General features: G+C 33.1%; 1 protein-coding gene and 1 long non-coding RNA gene across 3 annotated transcripts; one reads left to right on the top strand and one right to left on the bottom strand.

Annotated features, from left to right (window-relative positions):
* The first annotated feature begins 966 nt into the window (after positions 1 to 966).
* On the top strand, positions 967 to 13465 carry LOC143200248 (uncharacterized). The gene is made up of 8 exons (XM_076410665.1): positions 967 to 1100; positions 3098 to 3366; positions 4235 to 5021; positions 5078 to 5369; positions 7430 to 7851; positions 10793 to 11431; positions 13136 to 13215; positions 13276 to 13465. Exons 2-8 carry the CDS (start codon positions 3102 to 3104, stop codon positions 13338 to 13340), a joined length of 2550 nt encoding a protein of 849 aa, XP_076266780.1. The 5' UTR covers positions 967 to 1100; positions 3098 to 3101; the 3' UTR covers positions 13341 to 13465.
* Positions 6130 to 16303, bottom strand: LOC143200281 (uncharacterized). 2 transcript variants are annotated; one of them, XR_013006680.1, is made up of 3 exons: positions 16163 to 16303; positions 6399 to 6587; positions 6130 to 6337 (listed from the first exon to the last, which is right to left on the bottom strand). It is a non-coding gene; the product is annotated as an uncharacterized LOC143200281 (long non-coding RNA). The 2 variants fall into 2 exon arrangements; XR_013006679.1 differs by having other exon boundaries at positions 16159 to 16275.
* Between the last annotated feature and the right edge of the window lie 1343 nt (positions 16304 to 17646).

Below are 17646 nucleotides of genomic sequence, written 5' to 3' on the forward strand. Positions count from 1 at the left end.
CTTTAGCACATATTGTTTTAAATAGAACACATATCGCGAGAGTGAAAAGGTGTTTTACAGGAACTACAGATTTTCTTTTTTTTCCCGAAGCAAGAAGCAAATGAATTTAAAGAAGTGGTACATTTCAACAGAAATTAGAAGGATTAAATTACAAAATTTAGAAAATATGTTTTAGAGTCCTCCAAGAAAATTATACGCATCGAGTAAATGAAGAAAGATATTGCCAGTTGAATGAAAATATGATATTAATATCTTTAAATAATTCATGGCTTAAGAAATAGTTCATTCCTGAGTTTAGAATTAATTAAGTTTAATAATTCATGAACAGATAAGGAATCCATGGTGTTTCAGGGAATTGTACACACGGGGTATTCTGTACTCTAATAAAATTGTACTGCTCTAGTTTGTATTGTAAACACGAAGGATTAATTATAAATTAGTACTGACTTGTTAAATTAAAGCTTACCAGTGAATTGTAAAATGAAAATATTAAACAGCCACGTACCGAAAGGATTTCTTTATAAGGGTAAAAAATAAATAATGTTTCCGTAAAGTTAAAATAAATTAATTTATGTTTTGCCTTCTTTTAATTCCTAGTTCTTATTAAGTTATTATCAATAAATATATCCTATCAATTGCAGTATAAACATTCTTAGCTTATTGAAGTAAAAATATCGAGACGGTAGATGATATATCGAGAGAGCATTATTGAATCAAGTACCCATTTGGAATTTTGACTTTGCCTTCTTGCCTGATGTTGACACCATAAAGAAAGCCTTAGCGATTAAAATCTTGCACCAATCTATCTTCGAATAATAAAAAAAACAAATGATTTACCGGGTGCTTGTTTTTATCAATATTAAAACAATGTTTATTAAATATGTTCGGTAACATATATTCAAAAATAAGCATACAATAACGGCGCAAGCTATCTATTATTTAAAAATGCCGAGCGGCGCCACTTCCATATAACGGATTATAAGATAACTAATCGTACGCTTTGCGTTATTGTTGCAGTTTGTGTAATGCGATTCAGTTGTTTTCTGTGACTTGTTGCAAAAAGTGTTGTTGGAATATGTACATTAGGATTACTAGCAAAGGTACTTACTATAAGCTTACAAACGTTATTGACCATTCTATTACCAGATATATATCCCTGAAATTAAGTTTAACGTCTTGCCGAGATTAATAAACAATTTTTATTAAAGGGAATTAGTATGACTGATATAGGTTGATAACATGAACAATGAAAGCTATATATCTTATAAATTATATATATAAATGTAAAGAACATACAGATGTCATTTATTGACTGTATTTAAACAGCATTCTTTGATTATTGAGATTAAGATAATAAAATAAAGTAAGCAGAGGTTTTAGATGGGCGTTTCAAACAAAGATTCCTAGTGGTTGCTATGAGAACTATCGCAAAATATTCGAAAGTAGAAAGTGAATTATCCAGGCAAGAGTTGGAAAGTCAGAAAAGTAGATGAATGAAAATAATAATTACTATTTCATTTCAATCTAGGCTTAAGGGCTTACGTAATACTCAATGTTTTTTATTCCAATGTATGTACGAATTATATACGTAGCGGTAGTGTAAAACTAATTGTGTATTTTATTATTAATTTGAACTTGTAAATAAATAATGGAATAATCATCCCAAATATGGTTTTTTTTCTTTTCTTTTTTTTTGGGAAGTAATAATGTTATAATAAATGTAATTGGATATTACTATTTCATTCTAATGTGTGCTTGTTAATGCTTTTGTTTTTATTATCAACCGTGTCATAAATAACATGCAGTTGTACATATTCTTTATCGTACTAGTTTTGAAAGAGAAAAGGAAAGAGATAATTGCTAGGTTCCACTTTGTTGAAAATCCTGAATTTAATTTTGAATGTCGGTGAACTAGTACTTAGTGTTGTTTTAGATTTGTAAACAGGAACGGAATAACGCAGCCAAATATATGAAAAATTTTAATAGTGTATTAAAAATTTAATATAATATAATAATAATAATAATTTTATTATTATAGCAATATATTAAAATTAAATTGAGTAAAGAAAATTAATTGAATTATATTATGATTAGTGTTGGGAACTATCGACTGAAAATGACTATCGACTGTTTAGTAATTGACTACTTTTTACCACCGACTGTTTCAATCGCTATTTTCGATCCGACTGATTTTGTTATTATTTACTATCAACTGTTCCAGTCGTACTTTTAGTTAGTATTTTTGGTCCTACTTGTTTCATTCCACTGATTTTTTAACGTTTTGGCTCTGTCGTCCTAGCTGCGACCTAGACAAAAATGTACCCAATTTATGCTTACATAGATGTATATGTAATATATGTAGCTTTATGATTTTTTTGGTAGTTTGCTTGTAAATAACAATATATTGTACATTAATATTATAGCATTTTAAAACGATATTTTTCAAGATTGTTAATGTAATAGGGTAAAAAGATTAACATTCTAAATGATAAATAGTAAAATACTTTTGACTGTTTTTATAGCAATAATAGGTAATTTTTCGATTACTCTCTCGATTTTTGTTAAAAAATATTTCCGTTCAATAATAAATAAAGCATTTATATCATTTCATTCATGATTATGTATATGTTTAATTTTTATAGAGTGTTTATGGTTATTATACATCTTTAGTTTTTAGGTTTTGATTAAGTTCTGTTGTATTGTCTATATTTATTATAGTATATTATTTAAAAATAGCAATTAAGACATTAAAATACAATAAAACATTTGTGAGGTATTATTCCATTTCATAGAAAAACTCCATTCCTCATCAGCAGCAGTTTATTTTTAACTATAATAAAATGAAAACGGATATATTGTCTTAATCTAAAACGAATTTACAAATTGCGGCAGGCAATATATTAAACATCTTGATGATGCATGTACAAAATAACTTTGGTATACTATATTATCATATTTTTCATTATTTAAGGTACTTTTATCGCTAAAGATTTTCCGCCGTAGTCGGAATATAAACATGTAAATAAAGAAATGACAGATGAATTAAAATAATTAATTTGGTTGATATTTCATGCCTAAAACTGAAAAATTTTTACAGCTAAATGGGTTCGAACGAGAGCAATTTGAGTCATCAAGCACATCACAAAGTACATCGAATGTCTACTGGATCATTGCCCTCAGAGGAACCTCAGAAAGTTTCCCAAGGCTCTTCGCAGACAACTCTTCAAGAAACACCTCATGATATTCGTCAAAATGCTAGTAAAAAGACTAATCATGAGATAAGCCATAAGGAAACGCCAGTTGCTTCTCAGACAGTACCTCAGAAAATAATCCCAAACTCTGAGGCAATTCCCGTCACTGGTACCAGTAAGTTGTCTTGTTTTTGCTTCTTAGGCGTTTTTCTTTTAATATTTCTGTGTTATTGTGTTTTATATATAATAGGTCAATTGAAAACTCCCCGGCCTGACACATAGATGGCGTTGCAAGAATGAAATCCATATGTTTTTTAGTTAGCCCTAACCCTCAAAAGATGCGTGTATAAATTTGACAGCTTTCGGATCATTAGTTTGTGAATTATAGCATTTTGAGTGAAGCAACTTTTATTATTGTGAAAATAATGGATAAAAGGGAATTTCGTGTGTGGATAAAATATTGCTTTTTGAAGAGAAAAATACAGTTGAAGCAGAACATCGGACACTGCCCCAGGAAAATCAACCATCAAAGATTGTTATGCGAAGTTTACACGTGGTGAAATGAGCATCGAAGACGATGAACAAAGTGGACGCCCAAAAGAGATTGTTACCGACGAAAACATTTAAAAAATCCACAAAAAGATTTTTAATGACCGTAAATTAAAATTGAATGAAATAGCAGACACGCTAAAGATATTAACTGAACGTGTACATCATATCATTCACGAATATTTGAGTATAAGAAAGCTCTGTGCAAAGTGGGTACCACGCGAGCTAATTTTTGACGTATTCACAAACTAATGATCCGACAGCTGCTAAATTTATACACGCATCTTTTGTGGATTAGGGCTAACTAAAAAATATATGGATTTAGTTCTAGTTACGCCATCTATGTATCAGACTGGGGTCTCTTCTAGGATTTTTTTAATTAATAAAAAAAATAAAGGTTTATAGGGACCTGTAGCTTATTACATCTCATTCCGGGGATAACTCTGTTTTTTGGCTTCTATGATAGACTGTTGATTAATAATTACGATTTGCAGCCATGATGAGTGCGAAGACGGAAATGACAAAGGCGATAAAAGATATCAATATTCTATTGCTGGGAGAGACCGGCGTTGGAAAGTCCACCTTCATCAATTCCATCTTCAACTATTTACAGTACCGAGATTTCAACACGGCGGAACACAAGAAGCTAAACGTTCTGATACCGGCCATCTTCAGTACGTTCGACAAGGACGACAACTTGCGGACGATACGAATAGGAGCGGATCGGGACGAGAATGAGTGCCGCGAAATCGGCGAGTCGGCCACGCAGAGCGTCCGAACCTACATATTCCAGATCAGGAACGGCCAGTACAGGGTTCGACTCATCGACACGCCCGGAATGGGAGACACCAGAGGCATCGAACAGGACGACCTGAACTGCGAGAACATCCTGAACTACATCGGTAACTTGCAGGAGTTGCACGCCATTTGTTACCTGTGCAAGTCGCAACAAACCCGCGCAACCTCGTACTTCCAGTACTGCATGGCGCAGATCATGACCCGTCTACACGCGGACGCCTGCAAGAACTTCGTGTTCATCTTCACTGGTTGCAAGGCGGAGAATTACACGCCCGGTGAAACCTTCAAGGTGCTGCAGAAGGTCGCTGATGAAATATCCCGGAAATCCACACACGCCAAGCTTAAATTCGACGACAATATTTTTTGTTTCGACAACGAAGCTTTCCGCTATCTGGCGGCGATCAAACAAGGAGTCAACCTGATTCCGAAAATTAGAAGCGACGCCATTGAAAGTTGGAGGAGGGCCACCGTGGAAAGTTGGAGGTAAGACTCGGCAGATGTTCGACGAATTTCTCTTATTTATTTTAATGTTATTCCAGGATGATCGATTACATCCTCAAACTGAAACCCCATTACGTACAACACACCTCTGCCATTAACGAGGCCAGACGCCTCATCTATCAGCTCAGCAAGCCCATGGCCGATATAACTCAGTTAGTGCAAGACAATATCATGTTACTGCAACGCCATAACCATAACATGGACCTAGAAACAAACAGCATCCAAGAGTTGAAGGAAAAACTCTACATTCCCTCCATCAAGCTGGAGGTAACCAAGCTCGATAAACCGGTCACCGTATGTGCTGATATTAAATGCTGCGAACTATATAAGGTAGGTTCAGCGAACTCGTGTATATAGTATAACCAAGATAGCATTACACTCACGTCATCTCAATTCATGATGCCAAAACGCCGCAATGTTGCCGCATCAACTCATCAACAAACTTTTAATACAAATAAAATAACTGTTAAGAATTACACTTATAAAATATAATTTATTTTAACATTACAGTTCAATTTATGTTTATATCATCAAAGGACTTCAAATTACAATTAATTATATAGTTATAATAATTTGTAGGTTAGGGTTATGTTTTATTATATTTACATTAATTTTTTTTTCAATGCCATCTATGAGATAGAATCCCAGGCGCGTTTTCTTGAAGTAGTGGTATCCCCTTGAGGCCTAATCCACCTAATTAACAATTATATATCCAAGTAATATGCTTTACTTTCATTAGAGAACATATTTACCTTCTACGCTTAGTTTTTGTTTCCTTGTAAAGTCATTTTAATATCACTGTATTTCTCATTAGTTTATTCTGCTACTACCTGTATACATCTTTCGTGAAAAAACTAGATTTAATCATGTATTTTCCTTAATGCATTTGCCATATCTACAAAACAGTATTATTTCTCTCTTCATACATTTTAACCGAACGTTCATATATATTCTGAACAATAACACACATGCTCATAAAGGTCTCATATTTTATAATACAATTTCCTACAGTTAAATTATATTAATAATATATTGACCTTTAATTGTTTCCTCTTTCGTCACCCTGTCTTGGTAATTGTCAGCATTGAATCATAAAGCAACATTCATAAAGTTTTCTGTTGCAATCACTGTTACTTTCAGAGTCACTACTCAGGTGAATAACTAAGCTGTTATTTTCCAATCTATAACATTTGTTCACAACTCCATCATTTGTCAATTTCTTCTTTAATGTGTGTGATCGACTTCATGTAAATCGAAGAAATTAACCATTGCGGTTTCCAGCATGAAGATCAATATATCTACAATTAATTATTAATAAATGTCTAATAAAACCGAATCAATTGTTATTCCAACGCTTACCTTTTTTATTAACTTTTGTTGTCTTATCAGTATTATTATTACTATCTTGCCATGAGTAACCATTGGATATATTGGTCCCATTCTGAAAATGCATGTCTCATGTAAATATGCAAATTAACATAATAAGTCTCCATTGATTTTACAGACAGATTTAATTAATATCTTGAACAGCATTGTATCTCCTTTTAACTAGAATAAAAAGAAAAGGAAAGTAATGTCTGATCTAAAACGAATTTACAAATTGCCGCAGGCAATACATTAAACATCTTGATGACGTGAGTTCCCTGTTATTTTGAATAGACTATACATTAAAATTACCACCACATCTTATAATTCGTATTATTTTATTTGGCCGAAGGAAAACAAATATTTTTTATTAATTGAATCACGCACCACGTAAGTTTAAAATTCGTAATTAACATGTACCATTATTTGTTTTTGATGCTTTGAATTCTATTGTTTACGGTTAATTTACATAGCACATAACATTATACACATATATCGGATTGTTTTAGATAAAAGATATGTGAAAACTTTCTACGTGCCTTTGAAATTTGAGGGTTTGAGTTCGATTTCCCCGAATTCCACCATCCTGCCTTGGTTCCAATGGGACCATCTTAGAAGTGCACTCTTTGGAATAAAAATAATAATTTTGAAAATCGGTTCACAATTGATGGAGAAATCGATGAACGTACATAAAAAACATACATATACTGTCGAACAGAGAACCTCCTCCTTTTTGAAGTCGGTTAAAGAGGCAATATATTTTTCTTAAACTTAAAACTAAGCAATTTGCTTAAATGTTAATTATAAATGTGTCGTAATAATAAACTTTGTTTCTTGTAACAGCAATATTTTTTTAAGAAATCGCAACTGTGTTAAATTGGAATACTATAGAACAGTTTTTCGGTATTAACCATCTTGCTTATCAGTTGATGAACAAGTACTAAATGTTGCGTTTGATTTGTAGGGTGAAGACGCTTGGTAAATATTGAAATTTGATTGATTCTAAAGTCCTCATTTCGTTTTAGGTCGATGAGCGTAACGAATACCACTACAAGACGCGATGTCACGATCCTTGCATAGAACTGAACACCCAGCGTGAAGTTATCGGAGCGCCTGAGCTGAAAAATTGTAGCGCTATGAACGAGCAACAGCTTTGCAGTCGGTGCGGTTGTAGTTATAGGGTTCACATGCACGTGTACTATTACACGAAGAAAATTACGGTGGACAAACCCGACCCAGTCGTCCTGCAGAACATCAACGACCGAGAACACGCTGTGCAGAGATTAAAAGTACTCGTCAATAATTTGGAGGAGCGGAAGCTGCAGTACGAACGCGAACTCGATATCATCACCAAGGCCAATGCAAAATTCGCACATTTCCTGGAGAAAAACGCCATTGCAACCTTTACGGACGCCTACGCGGAATACATACAATATCTGATCGTTAGGTAAGAATTTTATTATTTCATATTGAAATAGAGTAGACGCTGGATAACGTAATAGGTTAACTGAAAAGTCCTCGGCCTGACCCATAGATGGCGCTACTCGAATTAAATCTATATGTTTTTTAGTTAGTCCTAACCCTCCAAAAAATGCTTGTATAAATTCGACAGCTGTCGGATCATTGGTTTGTGAATTATAGCATTTTGAGTGAAGCAACTTTTGTTATTAACTATATATACAAAAAATAAAGTTGAAGCAAAGACTTGGCTTGATGCCGAGATCAAGGATTAGTATGCTAAGTTTAGACAGCAGTGGACACCCAAAAAAGGTTGTTACCGACGAAAACATAACGAACGAACGACCGTAAATTGAAATTGAATGAAATAGCAAACACTCTAAAGATATCAACTGAACGTGTACTTTGAGCTCACTTTTGAGTAAAAACAACGACGAGTTGATGATTCGGAGCAGTGTTTGAAGATGATCAAGCGTAATAAACCCGAGTTTTTGCATCGATATGTGACAATGGATGAAACATGGCTCCATCATTTCACTCCGAAGTCCAATTGACAGTCATTCGAGTGGACTGCACACGATGAACCCGCTCCAAAACTTGGAAAACGCAATAGTCAACTGGCAAGGTTATGACGTCTGTATTTTGGGTTGCGCATGGAATAATTTTTATAGACTACCTTGAAAAAGGTCCCCCAACAGCGACTATTACATAGTATTCTTGGACCTTTTGAAGGATGAAATCGCCGAAAAACGGTCGCATGTGAAGAAAAAGAAAGTGCTGCTTCACCAAGACAATGCACAGTGTCACAAGTCAGTGAAAACGATGGCAAAAATCCATTAATTGGGCCTGGAATTGCTTCCTTATCCACTGTATTCACCAGACCTGACCCCCAGTGATTATTTCCTGTTCTCAGATCACAAAAGAATGCTCGCTGGGAAGAAAATTTCGTCGAATGAAGAGGTGATCGCCGAAATTGAGAGCTATTTTGAAACAAAGAACAAATAGTACTACAAATATGCTATCGAAAAGTTGGAGGGTCGCTATAATCAGTGTATCACCCTTGAAGGGAATTATGTTGAATAAAAAAACTAATTTGGCCAAAAATTGTGTTTTATTATGGTAGGCCGGGGACTTTTCAATTGGCCTGTTAAACACTCAACGATGACGATATCGCGTTAATGTAAACATAATGTCACAATAATGTAACGTTTTTTATTAGTGGTCGAAATTCGACCACAATTTATTAAATGAATCATGTTGGTCTCATAACAGAGTGAGGGGAATAATTTGAAAACGATGCTAAAACTTGTTTTCATAGTATTTTCGATATAAGATCAAAAATGTATTTAACATATAACATTAATGAAAACAATAAATGTCTGTATATTTAAATATTTATCATATGATGAAATGAAGAAAGTATTGATAAGTTTGAATTATTACACCACTGAACATTATAACAAAGTATCATAAGTTTTTTTTATATTAATCTCTTGGAATTTCAACAATTTGCCCGTGTGCAATAAGTATTTACTAAACTGACATGTAGAAGATCCCTTCACTAAGTGATCTGCTGTACAAACTTATAATCTAAATCTAATTCTAAATACTATTCTAAAGTATATCCTAACTTATACTAAAGACTATTCTAACTTATTCTAGAGATTAGTAAGTCTCATTATAATTGTCTATTAATCACTTCGCATGGTAGTTTGCGTTTGAGTCTACACACTTCACCGCCACATTTAAGTTAAGTCCTTCTAGAAAGAGTACAATTCGATTTTATTTGGATGAAGTTGGAAGTTTTTTGTGGCTGATATTGGATAATTGTGCGATGATAAAACCGCTGTATCGTCAGCATATGTTGCAACAGCAGTGTTTCTTGAGGTTGGTAGGTCAGCTGTATACAATAGATCTAACAATGAACCAAGGACACTGCCCTGCGGAAGACCTGACACCTGATTGGTTGTGGATCAGTGTATTCGTCATTCTGTTTGACAACAAAATGCCTGTCTGTGACGTATGATTTCAGTAGTTGAAAGTGCATATGGGGCAAAAGCTTTTTCAATTTAACCTGTGATCCAGTGTGTCACACCTTGTCGAAGGCCTTCTTTATTATTTAGGTTTTTGTTAATTTGGTTGACTAATCTGTGTATTTGTTTTGTTGTTCCGTGTTAGTTACGGAAGCCAAATTGATGGCCTGGAATAATATTTTTCTCTTCTGTGATTACTCTTAATGTATAGTTTAAAAAAAAAATTGAAGATCACAAGTAGCAGGCTTATAGGACAACAGGAGGAGACGTCTTCTGATTTTTTGCGCCATGTTTAAGAATCATAATGATTTGAGTCACTTTCAAAGTACTAGAAAACTAATTAAGTTTTAATATGACATTAAATAAAAACGTTGTTAATTTGATGCACTTTTCTGAGAGATAACACAACACTTCCTAGAATGAGAATGCATTTCAACTACACTTCCTAGAATGAGAATGCATTTCAACTACCGACTTGTATATACTAATAAAATAAGAATTATTTTATTTAATTATTATTTAAGAATATATACGTTATAAAAATCTAACCACACTGTTCTCTATATAGGACACATTGAAAATGGCATACAAAATAAATAAACAGTAGAACGACATGAACCAATAATATCCCGTCACGGATCTTAGCATAGCGAATAAAACAAGTAATATGTTAAAGGTAGCGACATCTACATGTTGGACGTTGCGAAACATTTTGCCAAAATTTCCTACGAAGTTAAATCTCTATTTCTCTATGGCCATAAAGAAGATAGTAACTATTGAGAGATAATAACGTTATTTTCAAAATGAGCCAATTCTAAACGAAAAGTAGTAATACATTAATGTATAATTAAGATCGCACTAAACTTATCTAATAAAAGTATTATATCTACTTTTCAGAGAAAAGTCACGTGGTAAGGATTGTAACATCGCGAACGTAACAGCGTTGGACACTCTACTTAGACAGCACAATGAACAGAAGAAGATCTTTGACGCTGCCGCTCAGCGACAAGAAAAACTTGGAGGCGAGGGCCTGGTAACACCGCAAAATATTTCGCAGACCATGTACCAGTTATTCGGTCTACCGCTGAGCGGAAAAGATATCAAGGCGATGTACTTCTCCCAAAAAACGGCCAGAGAAAAGGAACATACAAACACTGAATACACGCACAACGTCACCTTTAACAAAACCACAAAGAAGCAAGAAGCTACGCGGCCCACCGCTTCTTCCGCTAGTTGCTCGAAGGGCCGTCGAAGACATCAGTCGGAAGGTCGTCGAGTCAGAAATACTTCACCCCCACCTCCGTATGATGCTTCTCCGTCACAAGCACGAACACCAAGACAACCTCCCGCGGACCACCGCACTTCCCACTCTCCACATTATTCGTCCCACCTTGCGGTTTCCCATAATCCACCGCCTGGTGACAGTTACCAGGCTCGGTACTATCAACTACTACAGTACTCCGCTGAAATCATGCAAACTATGGCCAACAACCTGGGTCATCCTTCCGATATCAACAACGGGTGCCCCCAAAATGCGTAAGTATTATAATAAAAATAATATCATATAGGATATCAAAACAATGTGTCTTAGACTTGAGATTTATGGAGTGGACCCGCGTTTATTGACTAAAAAATGCCTACCTTTAATCGCACCTTAAATTAGTCAAAGAAAAAATTTTAGTTTCGGCCAATCTCGCAAAGGTCAGATCTATGGAACATATGTACTTTACTAAAAGTCTATCCTTTACTGCACTGCCGTAATTCTTAGAGGATCCCAACAGATGATATTATCAACCAAGCAAAAACTTCAAATATTGTTCACAAGGAAAAGAAGGAATGAAATCCGCAGACATAAAGTTAATTCTGTCCACACTACCAAACTTCCAGCTTCCAACCAGAGCAGAGGAAGGCCCAGACAATCCATGGCCTTAATAGAAATGAGGACATTCTCAGTTTACCAGCTGACAAGCTTATAACGACAAAAATCTTTAAATTATTTCAAAAACTATTTTATTTAAAGATCGAAGTCGATCGACTTGTTGAACGGCGATATGAAACAACATTGATGATTTTCAAGCCCCCCTCGGCATCTATTTTGGAATATCCCTTTCATTACACCATTCTTAAAACATGGCGTCTTAGATCGCAGTGCAGTCTGTAACCAGTGTCATTTGCAATGTTGTCTCGCCTGGACTTATAGTTCCTGGCTTATAGTTCCAATAAAATCATGTTTGAGTATCACCTATGTCTTCTTCCTCCAGTTAGCTTTTAAAAATCTTCGAAATGTCACTGTTCTAACCAACATTTTCATGCTGTCTTTCTATAGAATAGTTTTTATAAACTTTTGGTGGCTCCTGATTCCAATGGTCTACTAGTACGGCTGAAAAACTGAGCTACTATAGTCAGCATTTGGTGGTTGCTCATGCTTGTTCACGACAATTTCAATCCACTTTTGGTGGCGTTACACCCTGAACTTTGATGTTTATAGCGGGGAGTACACGGAGTAGAGTTTTTTTTCAAAACTTGAATGTTTCCCAATTAGAATAGTTTATGGCTAGTGATCTTTGAATACCTTCAATTCAGTTTTTGTGACCTTGCAAATCTACTACACCAAGAAACGCTTCGGGTTACTGCGGAACAATTGCTGATCCAACGTCAACCGGTTCTTTTTTAGGTAATTAATTTGATTCCGGTTGATTGAATTAAAAGAGAACAGTCTTATGTTCCAGTTATGAAAAGGGGCAAACACAAAATCTACTAATTTATTTAAAAGGTTATTTTATTTAAGTTTGGAAATGTTGGCAATTTTTTTGTCATACTCAACATCTAACCACAAGGACCTTTTTTTTTGGTAACACATACAGACCTGCTGACTACGCCATCCATACCAACAATTATCTATCCTGAATTCTGTAATTTATAAAGAGAATGAACAGATTTTGAGAAATATAAACAAAAAGACCCCAAATGAACAGTAAATAAAAGATAATTCATTGTTCAAGGAAAACAAACGGGAGATATTATATTAAAATCACACAAGAAGGTGCCAAAACTCAAAGCTAAAGCAGATACAATAAAAGTGGCAGATGTGTTCAAGGTTCAAGACAAAGTTTGTATATTAAATAAGATAATATGATTAGAAGGGCTTCAGCATCAGGGCTTATATGCATCTTTAGTCAACAAACGAGACTCCAATCCGGAAACCAATAATTCAGATATTAAAAGTCTGTTTTGGAACAGGTCCATTTCTTCCAGGCCACATCCGCCATATCCTGGGCAAAGCAATTATGACCAACACAACCAGAGTCACGGTGGTATAGGTAAGTCCTTATGTCTACTATTTTAAACGTCTGTTTCAACCAAACTAAATTATTCGATAGGTCCTGAAGGGCGCAACTATCCAGTATATGACAGGGAACGCTATGTTTGGACTAAAAAAAGCTAAAATGTATACATAATATCGTTATAATATTATTACAACCAGTTTAATCATATGTTATTTTTTTATAGAATAGGTATAGAATAGTCTATTATAGAAATAGGTCCAATAAAGTTTTAGCAAGACTATACGAGATGATTTCTTTTATTTAGTACGACTTCAATTCCAATAATTATGTATCATTATAAATGATAACTTTTCAGCAATAATATTAAACAGTTTAGTAGTTATAGACAGTTTAGCTCAACAGAAGTAGAAGAAAAGGAAGCAAGATCTGAAAGTGGCAGATGAGATTCTTCCCGAGATGAAAACGTCGTCAAAATATTAAAAGCTCTTTTCAGAACCAACCGGGATAGAAGCCCGGCACTACACCCGTGGAAGTATCAAATTCCGACTGTTTGCGATTTTCTATAGATATTCTAGCACATCCATTGTTATTATTATATCATCTTCAGAAGCTTCTGCTGATATTATTTTTTCCCATAGTCTTACATATATATAGTATATATATCTTACACATATAAATTTTGCGATGTTTGAATAGACGGACTCAATGTGTACATTCAGTTCTGAACACAAAATATTGAGAATTTAGATAGTATCAATCACTACATAGTATAAAACAAAGTCGCCTTTTCTGTCCCTATATCCCTATGTGCGCTTAAATCTTTAAAACTACGCAACGGATTTTGATGCGTTTTTTTTTTTCAATAGATAGAGTGATTCAAGAGGAAGGTTTATATGTATAATACATGCATAATATACTAAGGCAACATTGCTAATTTTAGAGGTTTCTAACGTGATGTCGTAAATTAACCTATTTTTTTAGGCTTATTTAGCAATTAGCAAAAACGCTGCCTAACCCTACGAGTTAGATCAAATTAATGTACTACAGTATTGTACACCATAAAAAGGTCTACAAAAAAGTCCGCGATGGTATATGTTTATCTTTTAGGGATAACCCACATTAACCATTTTTATTGTTTACTTTTTACGTGAGAAAATGGCTTATTTACGAAGCTATTTTAAGCAATACGGCATTAATCCTTATCGAATTAAGTACCTTAAATACAGTGTGCAATTAATATAGATCAATATGGTTCCTTACAGCATGTAAATTAAACAAATATTTTCGGAGATATTACAAATTTAAAATTTGCGTTTAAAAATGTGTAATGTAATAAAAATTGTATGAATTTAGATATTCCAAAGATAGCAGGAAATCTTCATAGTAAGTATAGGGGAAGAGGAATTGTTTTACTCCAAATTTAATGCGTGCAGGCCAAGGGCAGTAATGAATGAACCAAAAATACTGGATCGATTTTAATTATGTTTTCATTGAGTGACATAGGCATATATATTTTATGCCCGTGCAAAGTCGGAGCGGGCCGCTATGTTTTTATATACAACGTTCATATTTTTTCTGTAGTGTATTTAATTTAGTATCAGCATTATACCCGTGCGAAGCCGGGGCGGGTCGCTAGTATATATATAAATATATATTATATTATATATAATAAAATATTACTCTATGGCTAAAATTTGACACTTTCTGCTTTGGGAAGGCTATTCTAAAAAATAAGAAGGCGTAGTGTACGTGTGTATATATTTAGTGGAAATAATCAAAAAGTTACTGGATTTTTTGGTAATTCTATGCTTCCTATAGAAACAATTTGATTTATAAACAAATAATTTTGCTTTAATTTTTTTCGACAAAGCTTTTGTTGAAAGCGTCTCTTTCGAATTGGAGCATTTTTTACCATGTCTGACAAAACAAACTTAAAAAACTTTCGTGTATATACATATTATGTTGTTAACTGTGTTTTATGGTTCTTTTTTAGTTAAAATGAATTGGTTAAATCTTAAGACATCTCAGATGTTGCTTCCCTGGATGTAATACCATTTCAAATAGAATACCCAGCTTTCCTAGGGATCCTGCTCTATGTCAGAAATGGTATTTAGCAATAAATAATGAAAAACTGATGGGAATCTCTTGTGAAGCCTTAAATTAGAGCAAAAGGGTTTGTAATGTACATTTTACATAGGATAACTACAAACCGAAATGAAGAAGAGCGGTTTCAAGTTTTTGTTTAAATTGTAAGTCTTTTATAATGTTAATTATATGTAACTGATTTGTAAAATATAACAAGCCTCCATTTTTAACTGTGGCATAGAAGAAGGAAAACATTGATGCAAATATGTTAGGAAATGTGAGTTGAACAGTGAAGTTATTAAGGCCCGGCAGTATAATAGAGGCAATTTGACAAAGCCAGGGACTTTTTTTACTTTACTGGTAAATGATATCTCTACTGTTCTATGTAATTTCCAGATTATGCACAAAACTTAACAAGCAGTCTGTCCAATATTTCATATCACCAAATACCTATATTTACGATTTACTGTTTTAACAAGACACTTCAAAATAACTAGTCTTCAACATATATATTGTACTGTACTCTGTATTTGGCCGAGTTATATTTAAGATAATATAAAATGTTCCATATTCAATAGTTTATTAAACTTTGTATATTTAAAAGTATTAGTTTTGTGTTAGATCTGTTATATTACGTTTTAATGTATTGTTAGTATAATATATTGTCATTAAATAAAAAATTCTAAAAATTCTCCTCTGAAATAATATTTACAATGTAAATTTTACACATTTTTAAATAAAATGTATTTTAAAACTTTTATTACATTTTTATTTTTACTATTTTTATTACTGCTATTATTATTAATAGAATGTTTTAAATTTCCCGCTACTGATATTGTCTGCCCTCTTGTGGCAAATGAACGCTAAACTTTTTTCATGCGTAATACATACATACACTTCAAATTCTTCTGTGTTTTGTGGTTCTGAACTATTTCTATAACAAATTTCCCAGGAAGCCAAAAGTGCGATGTCAACTGTAGGTGATATCATCTTTCCATACTCTGTTATGAATGTCCACTTATAATTCAATGGTTAATATTATTACGAATCACTGACGATTCGGGACGGGACGGAATTAATACACCACTTATGGCCTTGGAACAAAAGAGAAACTTTATTTTTATCCCTGGTAATTTATACCCACTCGATACAAGTCACAGCGCCCTCTACTAACTTTTCTTCCTCCTTTCTATACTGGCTCTTGTATCGAGACAAGTCATATATCTCTTGTATCGAGACAAGTCATATATTTAACAAATATAATTTAATAGCTTTGTGGTTCAATTTTGTTTTTTCTGTCTTGACCCAATGCTTTCCCATTCTTCAGTTTTCTCAGTATGCTGTTGAGTTTTTTAATTTTTTTTGTCCCTTTGTTCCAGCCTTTCTGATACTATCGTATCTTGGACTGACGTTTCTCCTTTCTTGAGATTTATAAAATTAAAGAACTGATAATTTATTGAATTTACCACTATTACTAACAAACTTTACTCACAAACCATTTAAATTCAATATATTTCGACATAATATTATTATTTTTTAAATTTAAGTTGTTTTTTAACTATATTCAAATGCCACTGTTAACTATTTTTCTGGTCACTATATAATAGTTTTTATATCGCATTTATGGCGAAGGTTCCGGCTCGTACAATAAATATGAAACAGTAGCTGCATTAAAAGAAAATAATGCTGTAATTGTAATTCATATTTACACTACAAGCGAAACCTTAAATACAATGTATTATAAGATATGTTCTAAAAGGTTAAGCCTAACAGATATATTTATGTGAGATTAATACATATATAGATACTACCATAGTGAATTGAATATGTATGTAAATGGGCAAAACTCACAATACTTTTAGAGCTTTTCTGATAGAATAATAATCCTTACGTTTATTTTAATTCTAACTTAAAAGAACAAAATTCTAATAAAAATAAAATGAGCTTTTCAGTGTTGAATAAAATTTACTTCTTTGATGTAGTACTTGAAAGCTGAGAATTTGTTTTAGCTGATAATTTTGGAAATTGCACAATATTTAGAATATTAAATTCCCTTATATTCCCATTCCCAGTTTAACTATTCTTCTAAAATTTAACATTACAAAATAATTAAATTTTTATTATTTCTTGTCATCTTAATCGAGATCGAGACTCATAGTAAATAATAAAAATCAATATTCAAAATCAAAATCAAGTCCAAAACATAATATAAAATAAAAAATCGAATAAACGAGATAATAACAAACACAATCTGGTACTAAATTTGGTTGTAAAAAATAGTTAAAAAAAATAATTGGAATAATTCTAATAATTTCTGCATTTTTTGCTATTTTTTATAATATATGCATATATTAATTTTTTTATTTATTATATCTTACA

The sequence above is a fragment of the Rhynchophorus ferrugineus genome, unplaced genomic scaffold, assembly GCF_030347505.1.
Source record: "Rhynchophorus ferrugineus isolate W39M unplaced genomic scaffold, kcgeb_rfMv2 rfM7, whole genome shotgun sequence".
NCBI lineage: Eukaryota > Metazoa > Arthropoda > Insecta > Coleoptera > Curculionidae > Rhynchophorus > Rhynchophorus ferrugineus.

Bases quoted from the DNA above. Each gene is read 5' to 3' on its own strand.
- LOC143200248 (XM_076410665.1), top strand. From the start codon at position 3,102: ATGGGTTCGAACGAGAGCAATTTGAGTCATCAAGCACATCACAAAGTA. The intron at 5,370-7,429 runs GTAGGTTCAGCG...ATTTCGTTTTAG, and splicing joins AATGCTGCGAACTATATAAG to GTCGATGAGCGTAACGAATA. The intron at 7,852-10,792 runs GTAAGAATTTTA...TCTACTTTTCAG, and splicing joins ATACAATATCTGATCGTTAG to AGAAAAGTCACGTGGTAAGG.